The sequence below is a fragment of the Pimephales promelas genome, chromosome 1, assembly GCF_988280905.1.
Source record: "Pimephales promelas chromosome 1, fPimPro1.hap1.1, whole genome shotgun sequence".
NCBI lineage: Eukaryota > Metazoa > Chordata > Actinopteri > Cypriniformes > Leuciscidae > Pimephales > Pimephales promelas.
The window spans coordinates 11,555,752-11,578,351 of NC_142769.1; the positions used below are offsets into that span (position 1 = coordinate 11,555,752).

Consider the following 22,600-nt stretch of genomic DNA (forward strand, 5'->3'; position numbering starts at 1 on the left):
GTCCCCGTGAACCGGAAGTTGCAAACGATTTTTCTCCCGTGCTGTGACGTATTATTATTGATGATTATTTTTTATTATTTTTATTATTTGCGGACACGGACCCAAAACACACAAAATGTCGCATTGCAGTTTTGTGAAATATTCTTTTTTCGAATTGCGGCGTTTTTGCGAAATGGACGTGATGTACGTATTTTCAATTGGCAATTTCAGTTTGAAGGGTGATGGAAACGCGCCTACTTTAACTGCTCTGTCCTTACCACTGCGTTTTATTTCTATAAATTAATTTCGTTTCAAATGGGGTCCAACCAGTTATTAAAGGTGTTAAAAATTAACTAATTAAAAATTAACTGCGCTCACATATGGTTAACCGAGTATTAACCGCTAAGGGCCTCGGTTAACGGTTAATGAAAAACTTGAAAATGTGCAGCCCTAATATTGTCTATGGTCTTTCTATCGACACATTCTGACACTATTCTTTACCAGCTCCACCAAAACAAACACATACAGGCTCATCTGATCAGAGATGTAATGATGCATTATGAATGTCAGCAAAATAAAGATACCTTAAGTTCATCTGGCAGCATCTTTTTGAGTTTATTTTCTCCCAGTACATGAAAACACTGTTCCAGCATCTCCTTGCGGTCCTGCATGTAGGCACTGATGGGTTTGAATGCCTTATTTAGGTCCAGTCCGCCCTCCTCCAGATCACTAGGGTCACGAGGAACCTTGGGCTCCTCCTTCTCCTTTCTAGGCTCCTTTCATATTTAACAGAATTTGATTAAACAGTACAAAAGTAATACTTTACAAGAAACAAATTAAAGAAAGCAACAGTGGCCATTAATATAATATGACTGCCATAAGAAAGAAAGAAAGAAAGAAAGAAAGAAAGAAAGAAAGAAAGAAAGAAAGAAAGAAAGAAAGAAAGAAAGAAAGAAAGAAAGAAAGAAAGAAAGAAATTGTATGAGATGTTGGGAGACTAAGAATGAAGTGGGTTTTAAATAAAATACATACATTTGACCTCTAGACATTTCACAACAGCCTTTCATTAGTAAAACTAAAGACACGCAGTGATTGAAAGGCGTGGATATGTTTATTTTTTTTATTCATTTATTTATTTATTTTTTTTTGCGGTTGGCCTTAATGCATATGTTGGACTAAGGAGTTTACCTTTCAGACACAACATGTAACTTATGGAAAAGTATTTAAAATAATCACGCAAGGTGATTTACTAAAGTTTGCGCAAGTCAATATTTGCTCCATTATTTAACGCCCCCAAAAAGGTCTTGAATCAGGCGCTAATTTTCGCTGCTCTTGGCTGACTGCGTTGGTCATTATGGAATGACTCGGCAGCATCTGTGTTCTTTAATTTGCGCGTCAGTAGATAACGCACAGACCTTTCCACTCCTTTCGGCGCTTTTTTTTTTAATTAAATTGCTCTCACGCTAATTTGACCTGTTTATTAAACCTGGCCCTATGTGTTAGCTACAAGACAACTTTACCCGTAACGGCAATAGTAGCCTATTAAACCGCAATCAGTCTCTCTTTCTCACCACCGTGCAGGATTCAATAGTCCTCCTCTTCAGCTCTCCTTCATTGTGCTCTCGATCAGAATGTCCCCGTTTCTTTTCTTTTTCTCTTTTCTTTCCCTCCTGCATATTCCCATTGCTGCTGGAGCGCCGTCGCATACCAATGACGTCAACAAAAAGATAGTCCAATCAGAGAAACCGAAACAAGCACTTTAAGCAATACCTTCAAAATCAATTGGCTCAGACAATTCTTTAACAATCCAACATCACTTTGGAACTTTATTCCAAACTATATTTTCTCTAAAATCGGTGGCCTAAATTTTATGTCATTACCCTGCAAACAAGCCTGGACTGGCCCTGTCCGGGCCCACTTAGGGCTAGCCTAAGGGCCCCCTGCAGGCTGCTAGCGCAGGGCCCATGAGAATTTGCTCATTGGCAAAACGTTGGGCCTGCATGGGCAGCCCTCACTTAGCCCTCACTAAACCCACACAGGGCCCGCACACTGGGCCCACAAAACGTTGGCCCTGCATGGGCAGCCCTCACTTAGCCCCAAGGAATCCCTCACTAAGCCCACACAGGGCCCGCACCGCACACACAGGGCATCTACAACAATAGATCTAGTTCACAATTAATCTGTTTCACTATAAATACTTTTTGGCTAATATAACTATAAGTCTTTGGGAAAAACAATTATTCTATACATCTGAATGCAGTCACCACATAACTAATTTCTGTATTTTCACAAATTTATTTATTACAAAACATAAAACATTAAATTTAGGTTATTATATATAATATAATTACACTATTATATATTCACATAAAAAACAGAAACATAGAAAACAGCTGTTTTACATTATGATAAAATTTCACAATATTACTGTTTTTTTTTTAAATAAATGCAAATAAATGCAAGCTTGATAAGCAGAATAGACTTCTTCCAAAATGTTTCCAAATTTTTTACCTGTATACTGTATATGATTTTATACAAAATAAATAGTAGTTAATAAGATTGACACTGTATTATATCTAGTAATATTGAAGCTAAACAGAGTCCCTATAACAGTGCAATTTGTAGATTTTTAGTCTTCGAGAAAATGTTTTATGAGTTGCAAACCTCTTTTTCTTTGCTTTCTTTCTCTCTCTCACAAACACAACACATCAGTTACACAAAACATCAGTTAAATTCTTCATTGCAGGTGCACAAATCCTATTCTAAAAATTACCAAACTCATAGGGTCATATTTTTGTTGATAAACAGTAACATTTTGGCCAATTATGCACATTTCTTGGTGTATAATTTTGTGAATCATCTATACTGTTTGGCTATTCTCATGTGGTCACACTTCACTTTTCAATTTCACAGTCACATATGCTCAAACCCCGTGTGGCCGTGCCTTAAATGTCTGCATACATTTCTTACAGGGCTGTGCAAAAGTTAATTGCGATTAATTGCATTCAAAATAAAAGTCTGTGTTTACATAATATATTTGTGTGTGCTGTATATAATTATTTTGTATTAGGGCTGTGAAACGATTAATCGCGGTTAATCACATCCAAAATAAAAGTTTGTGTTCACATAAATTATATACGTTTGTGTAGTGTGTATAATTATTTTGTATATATAAATACACACACATGCATGTATATATTTAAGAAATATTTGCATGTTTGTACTGTATATATGTTTATACAAAATTAATATTATACATAAATATAAATCTTTGATATATCAATAACACATTTTTCTTAAATATATACATGGATATGTGTGTATTTATATATACAAAATAATTATACAGACATATATCATGTAAACACAAACTTTTATTTTTGATGCAATTAATCGTTACACAGCCCTATATTGTATATATAAATACACACACATGCATGTATATATTTAAGAAAATGTGTTATTCATATATAAAATATTTATATTTATATAATATAGATTATGTATTCATATATATATATATATACACATGCATGCATAGGTATTTATATATACAAAATAATTATATACAGCACACACAAATATATTATGTAAACACAGACTTTTATTTTGGATGCGATTAATTGCAATTAATTTTTGCACAGCCCTTTTTGTGATTTGAAAAAAAGAAAATTATTTGTACACCTCCAATGAAGAATTTGAAAAGCTGTAACTGCAGTGTTTTTTGTGAAAGAGAAAAAAGTTTGAAACTTAAAAAAAAAAAAACGTTCTCTCTGTGACTACTTTACACCTGACTACTTTTAACTGACTACGTTACACCTACAGATTCCACTGTCACAGGTGCTCTGTTTTGCTATAATGAAACCTTTACAGAACATGATAGTAATCCGCCATCCATGTAAAAGCAGAGGTCGGTGTGGTGTACAGGTACATCTGTCCAGCCAACATCTCACGCCTTGATGCCTTCCACTGTGGATCCCAGAAAACCTGCAAAAAAAAAAAAAAAAAAAATACAGTTCAAAATCTATCATACATAATCATACATCTGGTATCACAAATTATTCCAGGTTATTATAACAATTCCAGGTTCAATCAGGTAATGCTCAATATTAGAGCTGCACAATACTAAAAACCTTAAATAAAATATTTTGTTTATCTGCTGCTATATATATTGCGATATAAAAACAAATTTCAAGAGATTATTGAGTGAATCTGCATTGAAAATTATAACAAATTACAAGTATTGATAAATTCAATAGAAGAAAAATACAATTGAAATAAGCAGTGCATGAAGTTTTTTCGGAAAATCTAACTTATCAGGTACGGAAATTGAATTATCTAATGTAAAATAAGTCTTCACTGAGGTACAGCCTCTCTCTACTCTTACAAAATGACAAACAACCAGCCTGAAAAACACATGACAATGACACAAGATAATGTCTATAATAAATAGTGTGTGTGTAATTTCTTCAGTACCGTCAGCAGAACTGATAACATCTGAGCTTATCGATACTGCAGTCTTCCTTAATTTGGCCCCAGGGCCCGTTTAATGTTTAATACCGGGTTTCGGAACCTATTCCTACATATGGGTGAGTTCATATGGATGAAGGCCTGTTATGTTTGGCCTCTTGGTTTGTGATGGTGATATAGCTATTGTGAAACTCACCTTCGTCATGTACTGGGTATGGATGGCATCAAGATCTTGTCCTGAAGAATCACAGGATCAAATGATATCTCATCTGGTAACAAGAGCACAGCCATAACCCCCTGAATTCAGCATTTGAAAGTAAAAAGAATTTCAGTATTTATCAGTCAAACATACATAAAAAAATAGCTTTGAGTTGGACAGTATGGTGTCTCATTGGCCAACATAATTAAAAACACACCCAGAGAAAAAATAAAATAAAAAAATTATATATATATATATATATATATATACTGTATATATATATATATATATATATATATATATATATATACTGTATATATATATATATATATATATATATATATATATATATATATATATACCCATGACTATTATCCTGAATTATTATAACTATGACTATTATAACATTATATTTGCCACCTATTATTTAGCTTCTCAAGTACAATGTCACTGAAAAAAACTGTAGTTAATGAATTTAAAGTGAGAGACTTCATTCAAAATCATAAATCCTACAGACCCACAACAATTAAACAGTATGTATGAAGTTTTGCTTACTATAGTCGAGGTCATAGCCGTGGAGATTGTCTTGGACCCCAGGGGGTGCAGCAGGACATCTATGATGATCTTCAAGAAAATAACATGCAATGTGTCACAGAGCCAACAATATTACATTGAATTTACAATAGAACAAAGGGTTTAATACAAGGAAGCAAGCTAGAGCATAGCTAAAGAATATACATAAAAAATCTTAAGGTAATATATTGTGCAATAATGCATATGAAATAATTATCATGATTAAACAATAATTCCCCTTTGTTGTGTTTTTTTCCTGTTCCTTCTGAAATCACTTATTACCAATATTTGTAAATGACGTCATTAAGTACGTTACAATGAATTCTTTCAAGGTTAAATAAATTAACTTAGCTAACTTCCAATCACCCATTGACAAATTACCAGCAAAACAAAACTATCAAAAACTGTTATCAACACAAAAATGTGGTTAAAAACCCACACTTATGTAAAACAAGAGCTCAATTGTAACGTAAACAACTTAACGTTAACGTTAGCTCTTCTGAAAACGGTTCAGTCAGATGCTAACGGACTTTATCGAAGACACAAAACTATTTCTATAAAGCAAATATTCAACAGAAGTGTATCAATTACACGTAAGACATATATCAGGAAGGTTTGTATGTATTATTTGTGTGATTTTGGTAACTAGACTTACCTGAAAGCAGAGAAAACAACAGTGAGAGACGCTAGTTTGCTGTTTGTCAGTTGATGGGTTTCCTCGTTTCCATGGTTTCCATCTGCTCGCGCGCTCCTGTCTTTGAATCAGATTTGAATGCGACTCGCGCACGTACGCCCATAGAACACGTCAAAAGGCACGCAGCATTTAAATAAACATCTAGAATTATAACATTTAACAATTTAAAATATAATTAATTTTATATAATGAATTTAAACTCATTGTGTAGTTCTATGACCCATTCAGTTGACAATTATGCTTTTTAATACCATTTTGCTTTTACTTTTATTGTAAAGCAATTTCATGACATCTGTATTATATAAAGGCCTACATGTAATATAAAGAGCAACGTGTAATATAAATATGTAACATAAAGTGTGGAATGAAACTGCAACAGGCCCGTAATTTCATTACCATCTTTATATAAAGAGTGCTTTCTTATTCTCTTATATATATATATATCTTAAAAAAAAATAAAACATTTTTAAACAATTTAAATATATATATATATATATATATATATATATATATATATATATTTAAATTGTTTAAATTTTTTTTAAGAGAATTAAAATTACCAAGTTATTAGTGCTTTCTTATTCTCTTTATATATATATATATATATATATATTATTAGTGCTTTCTTATTCTCTTAATATATATATATATATATATATATATATTATTATTTTATTTTTTTAATTTTTAAGAGAATTAAAATTACCAAGTTATTATGATTAGAGGACGTACTGACGACATTGTGGGCATGTGGGCAAATCTAAATGTGGGCTACCTAAACTAAACCCGCATGGGCCCAAAGGTGCAAAACCTGCTCATGGGCCCGAATGGGATGGCCCACAGTGGGCCATCATGGGCTTAATGTGGGCAGCCCGCTAGTGTGGGCTGCTCACTGATAGTCCGCAGTGAGCCCAAAGCTGTGGGCCTCGTCTGGGCAACCCGCACTGGGCCTGTTTAGGTTTGGCGTGGGCTGGCCCTAGCCCACTGTGCCCACAAAAAGCCAGCGTCGGCCCCGCAGGGGCATGTTTGCAGGGTATGTAATTATAATATTAACAAAATCCCAATCAAACTGTCCAATTTTCATAAACACATGCTTTTGGCTTGGTCTCTCTTATTTAAACATAACTTCTCACCTCATCGTTATTACATTTGGAATAATAAGGACATTCTCTACAAAAACAAATCTTTATTTTTTTTTTTTAAACTGGGAATAATATTGTACTTGTTGGGCAACTCTATGACACAAGTGGCAGACTGTACTTGCAGAAATTTCAAATTCCTGTTTTGGTTAAGGAGTATGCAATTGTCTTTGGTGCAATTCCTTCTGGTATCAGAATGTTGCTGGGAGGCATTAATTTCCCATGGCCACTTACTCACAATATGGATTTATCTGATACTGAGGGGAGATTATGCTTTTCTGCAGTGACGAAAAATAAAACTATTAGGGCTTTATACCAAAAGAAATTGTTACTATTCCTTATATAATCCCATATTGGAACAGGTTAGTAGAGAATGTCCCTTGGAAAAACGTTTGGTCTTTGCCTTTTAAATATATGCTTACTAATAAAGTGAGAGAAGTTACATTTAAATTAATTCACAGATTCTACCCAGTAAAGTGTGTGCTTAAGCGGTATAAACCAGATATTGAATCTGAATGCTCTTTCTGTAAAAGGTCAGATGAAGATATTTGCCATTTATTTTGGAAATGTTCATACACAGAAAAATTTTGGTCAGATGTCCTTGAATTTATCCAAACCTTTTTTGTTACGGATTTCTCATTTTGCTTTAAAGATGTTTTCTTTGGTGTGGTCGACCTTAAGACAGACAAGGAAGGAAAGTATTTCATTATTATTTCAGTATTTCATTGATTATCCCCACCACAAATATTATAAATCAATCGATCTCTGTAGGGGAATTCCCAAATGCTTGGAAATTGGCTATTGTTTCCCCTTTATTTAAATCAGGAGACAGAAAAATGATCTCCAATTATAGACCTATTAGCATTCTGCCTGTAATATCTAAGGTTTTAGAAAAATGGGTGTCTCAACAGATTAGGGATCACTTGAATAACTCGTTATGTTCCCTTCATCCGTTACAATTTGGATTTAGGTCAAATTACTCCACTGAGACAGCGAATTGTTATTTTATTGAAAATGTTAAATCGATGCTTGATAGGCACAAGGTTGTTGGAGCTATTTTTTTAGATCTTAGGAAAGCCTTTGACACTGTTAATCACAGTATTTTACTGTCTAAACTATCTCATTTTAACTTTTCTACGAATGCTCTTAAGTGGGTTGCATCTTATTTGTCCCAACGATCGCAATCTGTACGTATTGGCAGCTTTCAATCTGAACCTCTTCAATTGTCCACTGGAGTGCCCCAAGGGTCTATATTGGGCCCCCTTTTGTTTTGCTTGTATATTAATGACTTGCCGCTTGCATGCCCAGAAGTGAGAGTCCAAATGTATGCAGACGACACTGTTTTATATATACATGGAACTTCAAAAGCAGCAGTGGCTGCCAAACTTACAAAGGCTATGTTTAAAATTAGTGAATGGTTAAACCACTGTAGCCTTCAGTTAAATCTCTCCAAAACAGTGGGTATACGTTTTTTAGTAAAACCACCAACTCTGCAGTTGATCCGGACATTTTTATTAACGGTGAGAAAATTCAAATTGTTTCAGAATGTAAATATCTTGGTATTATCATTGACTCCAATCTTAAGTTTAATTCCCAGATTTCAAATACTGTTAAGAAAATAAAATACAATTTATCTAATTTTCGTTATATCAGGAATTTAATGTCTACCCAAGCTGCCAAAATGTTTATGCACTCTATGATTTTTTCACATATGAATTACTGTCTCACTACATGGTCTCAGGCCAACCACTCCGCCTTGCTACCAATACAATCTCTGTATAAACAAACGCTAAAATGTTTTGATAAGAAACCACATCTTTTTCATCATTGTAAAATTCTATCAAAATATAATTTGTTGAGTTGGGAAAACTTTGTTAAGTTTTCAAATGGCTGTTTAGTTTATAAGATTCTAAATGGCCTGGCCCCACCACCTCTTAGTGAGTTTGTGAGTTTAAGGTCGGATAATAGTCGTCTCACTAGAGGTTCCCTTAGAAGGGACTGTGTTATTAATTTTAGGAAAACTGCTTTTAGTCAATCTGCCTTCTCTATTAAAGCCTCAAAAGAATGGAATGACATCCCAACGTCTGTAAATGTGGCTTTTTAGCATGCAAATATGTCAACATTGATTTTTTTTTATTCTATTGTTGTTTTTTTTTGTTTTGTTTTTTGGGGGGTTTTTTTGTAGTTGTTTTGGTTTGTTATGTTTTAATTATAATTGTTGTATGTATATTGTATTTTTAGGTTGCCTATTGTACATCTGGCCCAGGACTGCAGATGAAAACTAGCCTTTTGGCTAACTCTGGCATATTTTGACTTGTCATGTTAATATGCACTGTCCTTGTAATAAATAAAAAAAAAAATTAATCTTTTATTTCTACTCGCTAAATATCACATCCATAAATGTAAGTTCAGAGCCTCTAAACCCTTCTTTCCTGTGTTTGAAAGTGAAGTCAATGAATACTTGGACTCCATAAGATATTCAAAGAACTGTAAAGCTCTGAAGACTGTGCAGATATACTCAAAACTTGTGACATCGTGTGAGTGAATGAAATTGGATCTCATAACTATATGGTATGTTATGAATTGGACTATATGGTATGCTATGAATTGGCTTGTTGATTAGCCTTGCTGGACTTTGCAAACCCCACTGGATATAATTTATTCATGTATGTACTTTATTTATCTATTTATTATTTATTTATTTATGTATTTATTTATGTATGTATTTGAATGTATTGTTTGTATCTGCAAATGCTGTCAATAAAAAAATAAAAAAAATCTCTTCACCACACCGGTAGTAGGCTAAATCAAATTTAAAAATAAATTCAAAATAAAAGTTCCCTCTTCCTGGGAATTCAATCGTCGAGAAAAAAAAAAGAAACCGAAACAAGCGCTTCACTACTGGCAGAAATAAAATACAGATATACTTTTACTGTCTATGAGATTTACCAAAAATAGTCTCTGTATTTACTCAGTCAGGATTTACTCAATGCCATATATCAATGCTATAACATGCTTTGTTTTCTAGAACAAGAATTAATTTCACTTTGTTGATAACGTTGAAGCATCAATATAGCATCTTTTCATTATCTTCAACCGAGAGACCAAAATGTTTACATTGTTTACATGTTTACATTGTCGGGGTAGGCTGTCGGCTAACCGTATGTGATTGGCCCTCATGAGCTTTGAGTTGTCAAATGAAATACGATTTTATGGGTTTGGTCCACAAAAACCATAGACAGTAAAAGAAATGGACAGAGCGATCCCATTGGAACTCCATTGAGACGATTGAAGCCCGTTTTTGGCGATTTTTTAGCACTTCCGTCCCTGTTGCGCAGACTCAAACAGAGCTTGACTACGTAGATGTGACGAGGGTAACCCGTCTGTGTTCTAGTGCTGTGGCATGAGAAATCTGAATCATTCCCTTCCGAAACATTCAGAGGCAGAGAGTGTGAATAGGAGCTGTCCATATAGGAGAAGGAGACAATTCTGCTTGGTATTCTGATTAATTATTTTGTCATTTTGCCTCCACATTTCCCCGATCGCACGCGAGCTTCTTCTCCCGTCCATACGGTAATCCCTCTACTGTGCGACAGAGAGTCGCGTGGGTATGACGCAACCGTTAGCCTACTTTCACTAAAACTGCTTCTATGGGGGAAGTCTACTCTACTAACCTGGGGGCATTTTATACATTGCTGTGTTTCTTTAGAAATAAATAAAGGACAAATGGGGTCTTCAAACGCCTCAGATGTAAAGTTATTTGCTGTCAAAGTGACGCCAAAATGAATGGGAGTCAATGGGAATGCTAACGCAAGTGAAGTTCTGCTACAAGCTTTTAGCTATTATGCCAGCTGCAGCTGGAACCAGCTTCCAGAAGAGATCAGGTGTGCTCCTACAGTAGTCACATTCAAATCCAGACTCAAAACACATCTGTTTAGCTGTGCATTTACTGAATGAGCACTGTACTGCTTTAACTGCTTTAATACTGCTTTAATACTCTCTGACTGGAAGAGATTTTGATGGAGAGCGGGAGAGTCTTCACTCCGATGAGGCGAGTGAAGAAGTAAATTACTTATATTGCTGAGAGTATAAGTAGTCGCTGAGAGCGTCATTAAGGGTAATGGCAGCAGAAACATGCTCTGTGGGGGCCCCGCTGGGCATTACTGGTGTAGCACCACCCCAGCAGAGTACGTCCCTGGGCTGGAGGTCCAGTTGCACCGTAAACCAGCTCAATCTCTTCCATCTCATATAGGGGTATACTGGAAGAGATTTTGATGGAGAGCGGGAGAGTCTTCACTCCGATGAGGCGAGTGAAGAAGTAAGTTACTTATACTGCTGAGAGTATAAGAAGTCGCTGAGAGCGTCGTTAAGGGGAGAAAAGTGCTCTGTGGGGGCCCCGCTGGGCATTACTGGTGTAGCACCACCCAAGCAGAGTACGTACGACGCTCTACGTCCCTGGGCTAGAGGTCCAGTTGCACCGTAAACCAACTCAATCTCTTCCACCTCAGATAGGGGTTAACTGGAAGAGATCTTGATGGAGAGCGGGAGAGTCTTCACTCCGATGAGGCGAGTGAAGAAGTAAGTTACTGCTGAGAATATGAGAAGTCCCTGGGCTGGAGGCCCAGTAGCACCGTAAACCAGCTCAATCTCTTCCATCTCAGATAGGGGTATTACTTTATTTTATTTTTACTCTTAACTGTTTTTATTTATTGGTTCCATTTACTGAATGAGCACTGTGCCACTGTTTGTCCGACTGTTACTGTACATTTTATTTTCGACACTGTATTTTATTTTTATTAATCGGATTTTTTTTTTATTCTAAACTGTTTTAATTATTCTGACTTCTTTAGTTTCTTCCATGTTGGGGGGTGGAGCGCAGAAAGTCCAGAAAGGAGAGCTATGCCATCTACTTTTACAAAGTACTGAAACAGATTCATCCTGACACCGGGATCTCCTCCAAGGCGATGGGTATCATGAACTCTTTCGTCAACGACATCTTCGAGCACATTGCCGGTGAGTCGTCTCGTCTCGCTCACTACAACAAACGCTCCACCATCACGTCGAGAGAGATCCAGACCGCTGTGCGAACTGCTGCTTCCTGGTGAGCTAGGCAAACACGCCGTGTCTGAGGGCACGAAGGCCGTCACTAAGTACACCAGCTCCAAATAAAACCCCACCTACTAATCACTACTAATAACTAATTACCAAAAGGATCTTTTAAGAGCCACCCATTCTCTCGTTTGAAGAGCTAATGATTGTAAGATGAACGAAATGTTTTACTTATGTCAGTGATGGCATGTTTCAGCAGTGTGTGGTTAGGAATAAAAAGAAGATTATGAATCATGTGTATATTTATTTAAAGTAACCTATATTTATTTAAAGTAACCAACATAAAATGGGAGTTCGCTATTATTCGATGTTTTATTAACAAGTTTCGGGAGGATCACGTTCTAATGATCAAACAATCAAGTCAGCCAGCTGTCAGCAATCAGTAATCAACTGGTTCACTCAATCAGCACAAGTAAAGCCTATAAAAACACACAGTTGACTCACCCTTATTCCTCGACTGTTCTCAGCATTTGGTGTACTGCTTTGCAAAAAGATGTCCCAAATGCAACTTTCAACATCCGATGACGACCTCAACCATGCTCCGCCGCCATCAGCTGGCCCCAGGACAACTTCTCCACCTGATACCGCCTCCGAGCCCCACGTTTCATCTCGTGGGCGCCGGTCGGTACAAACAACTCCTTGCATGCCAAGACGCCGGGGCTTACCCTCACCTCCACCGGCGAGGACTCCAGCTTCCTCCCCAGCGTCCTCCTATCGTTCGGCCGTGCCAACGATTCCGCCTATTGAAAAGTGGACAGTCTTGAGTCTAAGACAAGCGCTGATAAACTCAGATTTTCAGCCCTCGCGCAGGATGACTAAAGTGCAACTTTACAACATGTACGTTACCTTGCAATCATCAAACATCTCTCCTAGATCCACCCCAGGTTCCAAGGCGGCCAGCAGGCCGGGAAATTCTCGCGAGGCCCTGAACTCGCCTCGCCCGACTCTGCAACCTTCCCGTACAAGGTCTGGTTTTCCGCGCGCTTCGGCCCGGAGCGCCAGGATTTCCGCGAGCCTGGGTCGCGCTCCAGATTCCACCGCCACGAGACATCACTCGCCTCTCGCTTCACCTCAGCTTTTCAGCACGACGCTTCCCGCCGCAGCGCCATTCACAGCTGGGCCCGCCGGCTCACATTCCGCTTCCCAGTTTTTTCCTCCTGCTGTTTCTAACCCCTTTCCTCTGCAGTGGCCTCCGGCTCCCGTAGCAAACGCTAGCGTGAGGTTGCCTCCGCTAGCGGCAGAGGCTCAAACTTTCCACCAGTTTCCTGCGACTAACCCCTCCCCTTTTCAGTGGCCTGCAGCCCAAGCAAGCGCAAGACCACCTCCGCTTGCAACACAGGCTCAGGCATCTCATCCATTTTCTCCTTTTCCCTCTGGTGCTTATTTCAATCTTCCTTCTCAAGCCCCACAGGCCGACCTAAGCGTGAGGCTGCCTCCGCCGACAGTCGCAGCCCAGGCTTCTCTCCCTTACAGCTCTCTTCTAAATGCCAAATCACAATATTCTCTTTTCACAGCTTCCCCGATGCCAGTTCCACCAAACGCCGTCGCTCTGGAGCCTCCCCCGGTGACTCAAAACATCCGAGCACAGATTATGGCAGGTGCGGATGTAGATCTCTCACATTTACTTTCTCTTTTTCCCGTATCCGATTCCAACCGTCAGTTAGACTGCGGGGATTTTTCAGTCACTTTAAAAAAAATCAAAATACACATTCGTCACGTTTACTTTCTTTTCCAGAGTTTTCAATTGCTTTCAGCCACTACACAGACATCATTTGCTCAGCCTTCCCCCATAGACGACGCGAACTGAACGACTATTTAGCACTGATAGCCGAGCTCGCGTTGTCCTACGGGGGAGGGCACTTTTACACTTACCACAAACTCTTTTCAGCAAAATGCGCCGTTAGGGTTTCTCAGTGGAACCAATGCCCTTACTGGGGAGCACTAGACACTGACTTACACAGTAGAGTCTTCCTCGGCTGCAGGAATATTTCCTGCGCGGTCTGTAGGTCAGTGTCGCATCCCACGACATCGTGTCCCCAAGTTAACCCCTTCGTTTCTCCACGCCCTGAAACAGCTCCAGTCAAATCCACTAGCTACACACCAAGACCGGCGACTAGCAACCTTCACGAGGCTAAATTCAGCTCCAGAGCACTCACAGACAACAAACAGCCTTGCAACAATTTTAACATTGGCAAATGCACCAGGCAGCGTTGTCGGTACTTGCACATATGCAGCTTTTGCGGCGGTGCTCATGCCCGTCCCGTATGCCCTGTATATAAAGATGTCAATAAAAAATCTAGAAATTATTTATCGACTCCTGTGAATATTTCTCGCCTTTCCATCGAACTAGCTCACCACCCGGACTCCGAATTCACCGAATATCTGCTGTCTGGCCTACTACACGGCTTTAAACCTGGAGTGGTTTGTCCGCTCTCCCAAAACATCATCTGCGATAATCTCCAATCGGCTCTCGCTGAGCCCGACGTGGTAGACAACCTGATTAAAAAAGAAGTCGAGTCAGGCTTTATGATCGGCCCTTTTGACGAGCCTCCTTTCAAAAATTTTCGCATTAGCCCCATTGGAGTGGCTACGAGAAAGTTTTCAGGTAAGAAACGCCTCATAGTCGATCTGTCAGCTCCACATAAGTCCATGTTCCCAAGCATTAACAGCCTGATCCCACTCAACGAATTTTCTCTCAAATACCACGACGTAGATCACGCAATCGACCTGATTAAAATCGTGGGTCGGGGTGCCTGGCTCGCTAAAATTGACATCACTTCAGCTTTTAAAGTGATGCCCATCCACCCGGATTCATGGCACTTATTCGGCGTGCGCTGGCATGAGAAATTTTATTTCGCCGTACGCTTAACTTTTGGATGCAAAAGCAGCCCCAAAATTTTCGACATGCTATCTGAAGCCGTTTGCTGGATCTTGTCAAACAATTACGCAATTCCTCACCTCATTCACCTGCTGGACGATTTTCTAATAATTTCGCCTCCTGGCGCCATTCCAGCAGCCCAGATCCTCACAGTTCAAAAAGTCTTTTCCGAGCTCGGAATCCCCATCGCCCAGGAAAAAACCATGGGTCCCGCTACATCCATCGAGTTCCTTGGCATTAATCTAGATTCAGTTCGATTCCAGGCCTCCCTGCCCAAGGAGAAAATTGATAGGATAATCCTCATCTCATCTACCCTCGCGGACAGTCCAGAGTGTTCCAAACGCGAACTCCTATCCATGCTCGGCCACTTAAACTTCGCCATACGCATTATTCCACAAGGCCGCCCTTTTATTTCTCATCTCCTCTTTCTCGCGTCTTCAGTCCACGCACTAGAGGATCTAATTTCCATAACTCCGGCATGCCGCGACGAACTCGGGCTATGGATAACTTTCCTTAAACAGTGGAACGGCCTATCCTTTTTCTATAAGGATCTAATTTCCTCCCCCCTCGACATCCAGCTGTTCACAGATGCAGCCCCCTCTGTTGGCTTTGGAGGGTTCTACCAAGGTCGCTGGTTCGCGTCTACGTGGCCCCCCCAAATACAGGACACGCTTCAGTCCTCTGCATTATTCGAGCTCTACCCTCTCGTAGTAGCAGCCTTCCTGTGGGGGAAAGAATGGACTGCTAGCAGCATTGTAGTGCATTGTGACAACGAAGCTACAGTCCAGTGCATTAATAAAGGCCGTTCCCATGCACCCGCTCTAATGCCACTTTTAAGACGTCTAACCTGGATTTCCGCATGTGACCAATTTATCTTAATCGCAAAACACATCCTCGGGTCAAAAAACCAAATTGCTGACTCTCTGTCTCGCTTTATGTTTCAGAAATTCAGGATGCTGGCTCCAGAGGCGGACGAGCTCCCAACTCCAGTACCTCATTATTCGGAATTAATATTCCCATAACTCACCCGCAAAAATCCCTCCTCAACAGATCGCTCGACACCATTCTCCAAGCTGTTTCCCCCAGAACTCTCCAATCCTATGTGACCGCATGGAGATGTTTTAAAGCCTTCCACCTTTCTTATAACACGCCATTCCCTGATTTTTCCCTCCTTACAATAACCTCCTTTATCTCTTACCTCGACAGTGTCAAAAACCTCCAAGTCGGGTCCATCAAAAGTTATTTAAGCGGCATCCAATTTTTTCACAAATTGATCCACGGCGCCCCCTCTCCGGAAATAAATAATTCACAAACCTCCCTCTTGATTAAAGGCATCCAACGATCCCAGCCCACCCGCCCGGATACCAGACAACCCATAACTTTAGATATTCTCACTAAATGCATTCAGACCCTCCGCACAGGCTACCGATCCCTCAATACCTCCCGCACACTCGACGCCATGTTCATTCTAGCCTTTTTTGGTTTCCTAAGATGCTCTGAACTGGCTATCACTTCCAGATTTGACCCAAAAATCCACCCAAACATCTCAGATCTCTCAGTGCTCGACAACGAAACAATCTCGTTTCTGATTAAACAGAGCAAAACAGACCAAACCAAAAAAGGCCACTTCATATATATTTTCAACCTCTCGTCACCAATTCAACCGTTCCAAACTATATTAGCCTACCTCCAACTGAGAAACTCTCATGCAAAATCCCCTCTCGAACCCTTGTTCATCGACGATTCTAACAAACCCGTGACACGCTTTTGGTTCCAAAAACACCTAAAATCTGTTCTCCAACTTTCAGGCATCCCAGCAGAGAATTTCTCCAGTCATTCCTTCCGCATTGGAGCAGCAACCTCAGCAGCCCAAAAAGGCCTCTCTCAGCAACAGATCCAAGCGCTCGGAAGATGGTCCTCAGACGCGTTCCAAACTTATATCAGAACTAATCGTTTCCATGTCAAAAAAGCCCACCAAATCCTCATTGGTTAAAAAAAAAAAAATAAAAAATAAAAAAAAAAACTTTTCGAGTATCCATTCCATGCCTTCTCGTTCTTCATCCGGCAAATATTGATCTCCCAGCGGACATAGCGAGAGCCTTCCTGGTCGAGCTTCTATGTCTTCTCTGTCTCCGTCCAGCAAGTATTGATCTCCCAGCGGACCCAGAGACAGCCTTCCCAGTCGAGTAATTATATCTCCTCTTTCTCCGTCCAGCGAGTATTGATCTAGCGGACACAGCAAGAGCTTTCCTGGTCGATTATTTATGTCTATTATTTCTCCGTCCAGCGAGTATTGATCTCCCAGCGGACCCAGTGATAGCCTTCCCGTTCGAGTATTTATACCTCCTCTTTCTCCGTCCAGCGAGTATTGATCTCCCAGCGGACACAGCGAGAGCTTTCCCGGTCAATTATTTATATCTATTCTTTCTCCGTCCAGCGAGTATTGATCTCCCAGCGGACCCAGAGACAGCCTTCCCGATCGAGTACGTGTATCTCCTCTTTCTCCATCCAGCGAGTATTGATCTCCCAGCGGATCCAGAGATAGCCTTCCTGGTCAGGTACGCATATCTCCCCTTTCTCCGTCCAGCGAGTATTGATCTCCCAGCGGACTCAGCGAGAGCTCCCTTGGTCGAGCATCTTCATCTCCTCCTCCATCCAGCGAGTATTGATCTCCCAGCGGACTCAGCGAGAGCACCCTTGGTCGAGCATCTTCATCTCCTCCTCCATCCAGCGAGTATTGATCTCCCAGCGGACTCAGCAAGAGCTCCCTTGGTCGAGCATCTTCATCTCCTCCTCCATCCAGCGAGTATTGACCTACCAGTGGACATAGCCTAACCCTCCCAGTAAAGCATCTATGTTTTTCTTTCAGGACTGGTGAGGCTTACCGATGCCGGGACCTTTGCCACAAGAACCCTCCCGTTCGGACACCGCGAGCTCTCCCAGCCAAAACTACCAGGCTCTCCTTGAAATGCCAGCCCGCCAATCTCTGCGCTCTTTTCGGGGGGTCTTTAAGCAGGCGGCTGTCCTTTACTTACTTTGCTTTTTGGGGAGTACTCTGGGTTCGGGCCCAATTTCCGAGCTCGGAGCCCTCCCCCCGGACAGCACGCCAAATACGCATAACTATTTTTATTCTCTGATCATTAGTGAGTGTGAACTCGTGAATCGATGTTTTATTAACAAGTTTCGGGAGGATCACGTTCTAATGATCAAACAATCAAGTCAGCCAGCTGTCAGCAATCAGTAATCAACTGGTTCACTCAATCAGCACAAGTAAAGCCTATAAAAACACACAGTTGACTCACCCTTATTCCTCGACTGTTCTCAGCATCCCTCCACCACCCCATCTCCTCACACTTGCCTAATTATCTTCCTAAACAGAGATACGGGGGGAGTACTCTGGGTTCGGGCCCAATTTCCGAGCTCAGGGCCCTCCCCCCGGACAGCACGCCAAATACGCATAACTATTTTTATTCTCTGATCATTAGTGAGTGTGAACTCGTGAATGTTCTTAAAGGGCATATTGCAGGTTAGAGGACCCAACGAGTCAATGCATATAAAAACAATGTAGGAACTAGATTTTCTTTAAAATATATGTATAAACACAATACAGAAGCTTCTGTCACAGGTCGAGGGGAGGAACGCTCGGGTGACCAACCACCCCCCCTCTAACTGAGTCACCACCGTGAGGAGCCGACACCACAGGCACACAACAGAGGACCCGGAGACAGAGATAAATTTCAAAGGAGTAACAATCTTTATTAAGCCAAAGGTTTCTCACAGTTCAAGAGACTCTCGTCGATGTACGATGATGGAGCAGGGGGGTTGAAGCTTACTTCTCCCCAGCGGTGCTGCAGACTTCCAGACCCAAGAGTAAGTATGTCAGGTAAGGATTCTTCACGGTACAAAGTACTCTCGTTGGTGCACAGTAATGAAGCAGTGGATTAGAAGCTTACTCTTCCCCAGCGGTGCTGCAGACTTCCAGACTCAGACAGTAAGTATGGCGGGTAAGGATTCTTCACAGTACAGAGTACTCTCGTTGGTGCGCGATAATAAAGCAGTGGATTAAAAGCTTACTTTTCCCCCAGCGGATGCTGCAGACTTCCAGACTCAGACAGTAAGTATGGCAGGTAAGGATTCTTCACAGTACAGAGTACTCTCGTTGGTGCACGATAATAAAACAGTGGATTAAAAGCTTACTTTTCCCCCAGCGGTGCTGCAGACTTCCAGACTCAGACAGTAAGTATGGCGGGTAAGGATTCTTCACAGTACAGAGTACTCTCGTTGGTGCACGATAATAAAGCAGTGGATTAAAAGCTTACTTTTCCCCCAGCGGTGCTGCAGACTTCCAGGCTCAGACAGTACGTATGGCGAGTAAGGATTCTTCACAGTACAGAGTACTCTCGTTGGTGCACGATAATAAAGCAGTGGGTTAAAAGCTTACTTCTCCCCCAGCGGTGCTGCAGACTTCCAGACTCAGACGGTAAGTATGGCAGGTAAGGATTCCTCACAGTACAGGGTACTCTCGTGGGTGCACGGTAATGAAGCAGTGGATTAAACGATTACTTTATCAGCATTGCTGTATACTTCTGGGCTCAAACAGTAAGTAGAACAGGTGAGGATATTCACAGTACACAGTACTCTCTCTTCAGTTCACAATAGGGAGACAGTGAGTCATAAGGTTACTTTACCAGTGGTGCTGTATGCTTCTGGGCTCAAACAGCAAGTAGAACAGGTGTGGATCTTCACAGTACAAAGTACTCTCTCCTCAGTTCACAGTAGGGCGACAGTGGGTTAAACGATTACTTTATCAGCGTTGCTGTATACTTCTGGGCTCAAACAGTAAGTAGAACAGGTGAGGATAGTCACAGTACACAGTACTCTCTCTTCAGTTCACAATAGGGGGGACAGTGAGTCATAAAGTTACTTTACCAGTGGTGCTGTATGCTTCTGGGCTCAAACAGCAAGTAGAACAGGTGGAGATCTTCACAGTACAAAGTATTCTCTCCTCAGTTCACAGTAGGGCGACAGTGGGTTAAACGATTACTTTATCAGCGTTGCTGTATACTTCTGGGCTCAAACAGTAAGTAGAACAGGTGAGGATAGTCACAGTACACAGTACTCTCTCTTCAGTTCACAATATGGAGACAGTGAGTCATAAGGTTACTTTACCAGTGGTGCTGTATGCTTCTAGGCTCAAACAGCAAGTAGAACAGGTGGGGATCTTCACAGTACAAAGTACTCTCTCTTCAGTTCACTGTATCACTCTGGGCTTCTGACGGAGGCAGATATAATAACCTTCCACGAACGTGTAAGCATGGATGGGGGCCACTTCTCAACAAAGACACAGCACACTTGTGTTCACTTCAATTCCACAGCAATAAATCAATGTGTATCAATAAGGCAAAAGCACTGCAATTCACTCACACGATAGGGTTGGACAGAGGCCCCACTCCGGCCGTTGCGCTCGTTTACAGGGTTTTCACTTTTAATTCCTCCTCATCACACTCTGAAACACATAGCTCCTCCAACAGTCAGATCCACATTCACTGTATCCTCTTCAAGTGGTTCAAATGTTCATAAGATGAAACCAATTCACTTATCTTTCCTCTCTCCTTCCACAGCACAGATCCAGCCCTAGCTCGGCCCAGCAGTCTTCCCACAAACGATCAATCTGACCCAGCAAACTCGAATGGGCGATCTCCACACTCCAACGATTTTTCCAAGGAAGCCTGTATCCAGCACTGCCCAGAGTCAACCCTTTGGAATCTTGACACACTGTACACCCACCAACCGCGCTGCAAACACTCTCTAAATGCTCCTTTTATATTGTGGCTTATGAAACAGGAAGCCTGTGTGAGCGCCGCTCCTCTCTCTCTCACACCTGCAATGCATTAGCGCTAATCAGTACGGGCATGTTTCCATCACACCCGGAACCGTAGTGGAGTGTTGCACCCAATACGTTCCCCTAGGAAACTCAGGACTCTCAAGAAGGTTCCGTTACTGAGCGATTTTGTCACCCGTGACACTTCTGCAGTCGTTTTTGTGAGAAAATTTTACTTCCGCGTCTGAAAATGGGCGTGGCGGGCGTGACGCAATGAGCGGGAGAGCCGTCAAATCACACAACAGGAAAACAATGGATCGCATGACATTTCGGACGCTGAGGAAATACTCGTATGACGGATCAAGCCATAAAGTTATGAGCCTGCTATGCTAAAGAGATCAGGGACAGGCCAGGATATTGTCAGACAGAATGGTCAGAGAAAAATTGACCTGTGATGTGAGGAGAACCAGTGGAGAACAGGACAGGTGCCTTTAGGTGAGAGACGTGCTTATAGTAGGCTATACACGTTCGCTAACGATATACACTGTGCTCACAATATTGTACAGATTATTATGATCCTATAACAGGCCAGCAGACATTAGTATGTTTAGGGTAGATTTATATACTATTAAATGTATAAAAACTTTACTTGAGTATATTTCTATACTAAAAGCATAGGCTACTCAGGTAATACATATTTTTCACCTAGGTTATAACATAAACAGAACATTAAAGATTTGAGTATTTAAACAACCAATTTTGTTTTTCAATTACAAGTTCTATTTAGGGCATGACATGACTAAGTTACCTATATAACACTATCTGATGCCATATTGGTAGTATACGACGATCAATATTCTTGCTTCGGCATACCATGTTGAACTCCATCATATTGCCGGGATGCTAATCATTTGATCTGAAGTGAATGCTACGCACGACCGCGTTTTCCGAGCCGATGCAGAAGAGAAATCCCGTCTCTTCACCTGCTCAAACCGCACCAGGAACGAAAGATAGGCTATATATAGCACCGTCACTTTTATTGTAATGGAAACTTGTGGACTCGATCTTGAAGTCCTGACAGGTTGGAGTTTTTGCAATCTCCACAAACACAATAATTTACCATGACGATGATAAATTAAAATGCAAAAACTAACGAAAGCACACCGACTGACGAGCGCTCTCACTGAACACCAGCCTGCTCTCCTCTGAGCCGAGGCTGCGGCTCCCTGATATGACGTCAAATGACGCGATGTTGAAAAAAAAGCCGTTTTTACTAGCAGTCCAAGAAACGCTCACCTTATCTTCTAAATTAGTGCCCTTATGTTGTTTTAAAACATTTTAAATCCTGCATTAACTTTTCATATGGTATTTTCAAACAAGGTTATCTATAAATTTCGATTTTTTTTTTTACCTGCAATATGCTCTTTAAAGGGATAGTTCACTTTGAAATTAATTTTTGATATGTTTTTGCTTACCTCAAGGGCATCTAAGATGTAGGTGTCTTTGTTTCCACAGTATTTTCAATTTTGACATTTTTCGGTCAAACCGATGTTGTGTGTCAGTCATATAATTTAGGGGGTCCACCCCAAAGAGCATGCACAGAGAAGTCAAAATTAAACATAATTTAATGACTCGCGAATGTAAGTACACACTGATGGCCTAAGACACGAAACGAGCGGTTTGTGTGAGAAAACGAACAGTATTTATATTGTTTTTACCTCTTGTTAAAAGACATGTC

The 22,600-nt window shown here is 40.7% G+C and overlaps 2 protein-coding genes and 1 long non-coding RNA gene across 3 annotated transcripts in view; all 3 read right to left on the reverse strand.

Moving 5' to 3' along the window:
- Window positions 1–1,711, reverse strand: part of caap1 (caspase activity and apoptosis inhibitor 1) — a 28,234-nt gene extending 26,523 nt beyond the window's left edge. Inside the window, exons 1-2 of the mRNA XM_039652453.2 lie at window positions 1,551–1,711; window positions 564–755 (exon numbers count right to left, since the gene is read on the reverse strand). Of these exons, the coding sequence (XP_039508387.1) occupies window positions 564–755; window positions 1,551–1,685 (327 nt within the window). The 5' untranslated portion in view covers window positions 1,686–1,711. The remainder of the gene's footprint in view (window positions 1–563; window positions 756–1,550) is intronic.
- A 1,801-nt stretch (window positions 1,712–3,512) lies between these two features.
- On the reverse strand, window positions 3,513–6,334 carry LOC120476328 (uncharacterized). Its single transcript, XR_016149912.1, has 4 exons — window positions 5,877–6,334; window positions 5,204–5,272; window positions 4,646–4,746; window positions 3,513–3,966 (listed from the first exon to the last, which is right to left on the reverse strand). It is a non-coding gene; the product is annotated as an uncharacterized LOC120476328 (long non-coding RNA).
- A 6,359-nt stretch (window positions 6,335–12,693) lies between these two features.
- Window positions 12,694–13,521, reverse strand: LOC148998343 (uncharacterized). Its single transcript, XM_089131844.1, has 3 exons — window positions 13,440–13,521; window positions 13,010–13,188; window positions 12,694–12,903 (listed from the first exon to the last, which is right to left on the reverse strand). Exons 1-3 carry the CDS (start codon window positions 13,519–13,521, stop codon window positions 12,694–12,696), a joined length of 471 nt encoding a protein of 156 aa, XP_088987970.1.
- Window positions 13,522–22,600: the final 9,079 nt, after the last annotated feature.

Coding starts and splice junctions, on each gene's coding strand:
- LOC148998343 (XM_089131844.1), bottom strand. CDS start 13,521: ATGGATGAGATGCCTGAGCCTGTGTTGCAAGCGGAGGTGGTCTTGCGC. Junction 13,189..13,439: donor GGCCACTGAAAAGGGGAGGG/GTTAGTCGCAGG, acceptor TGGAATCTGGAG/CGCGACCCAGGCTCGCGGAA. Junction 12,904..13,009: donor AGATGTTTGATGATTGCAAG/GTAACGTACATG, acceptor ACTTTTCAATAG/GCGGAATCGTTGGCACGGCC.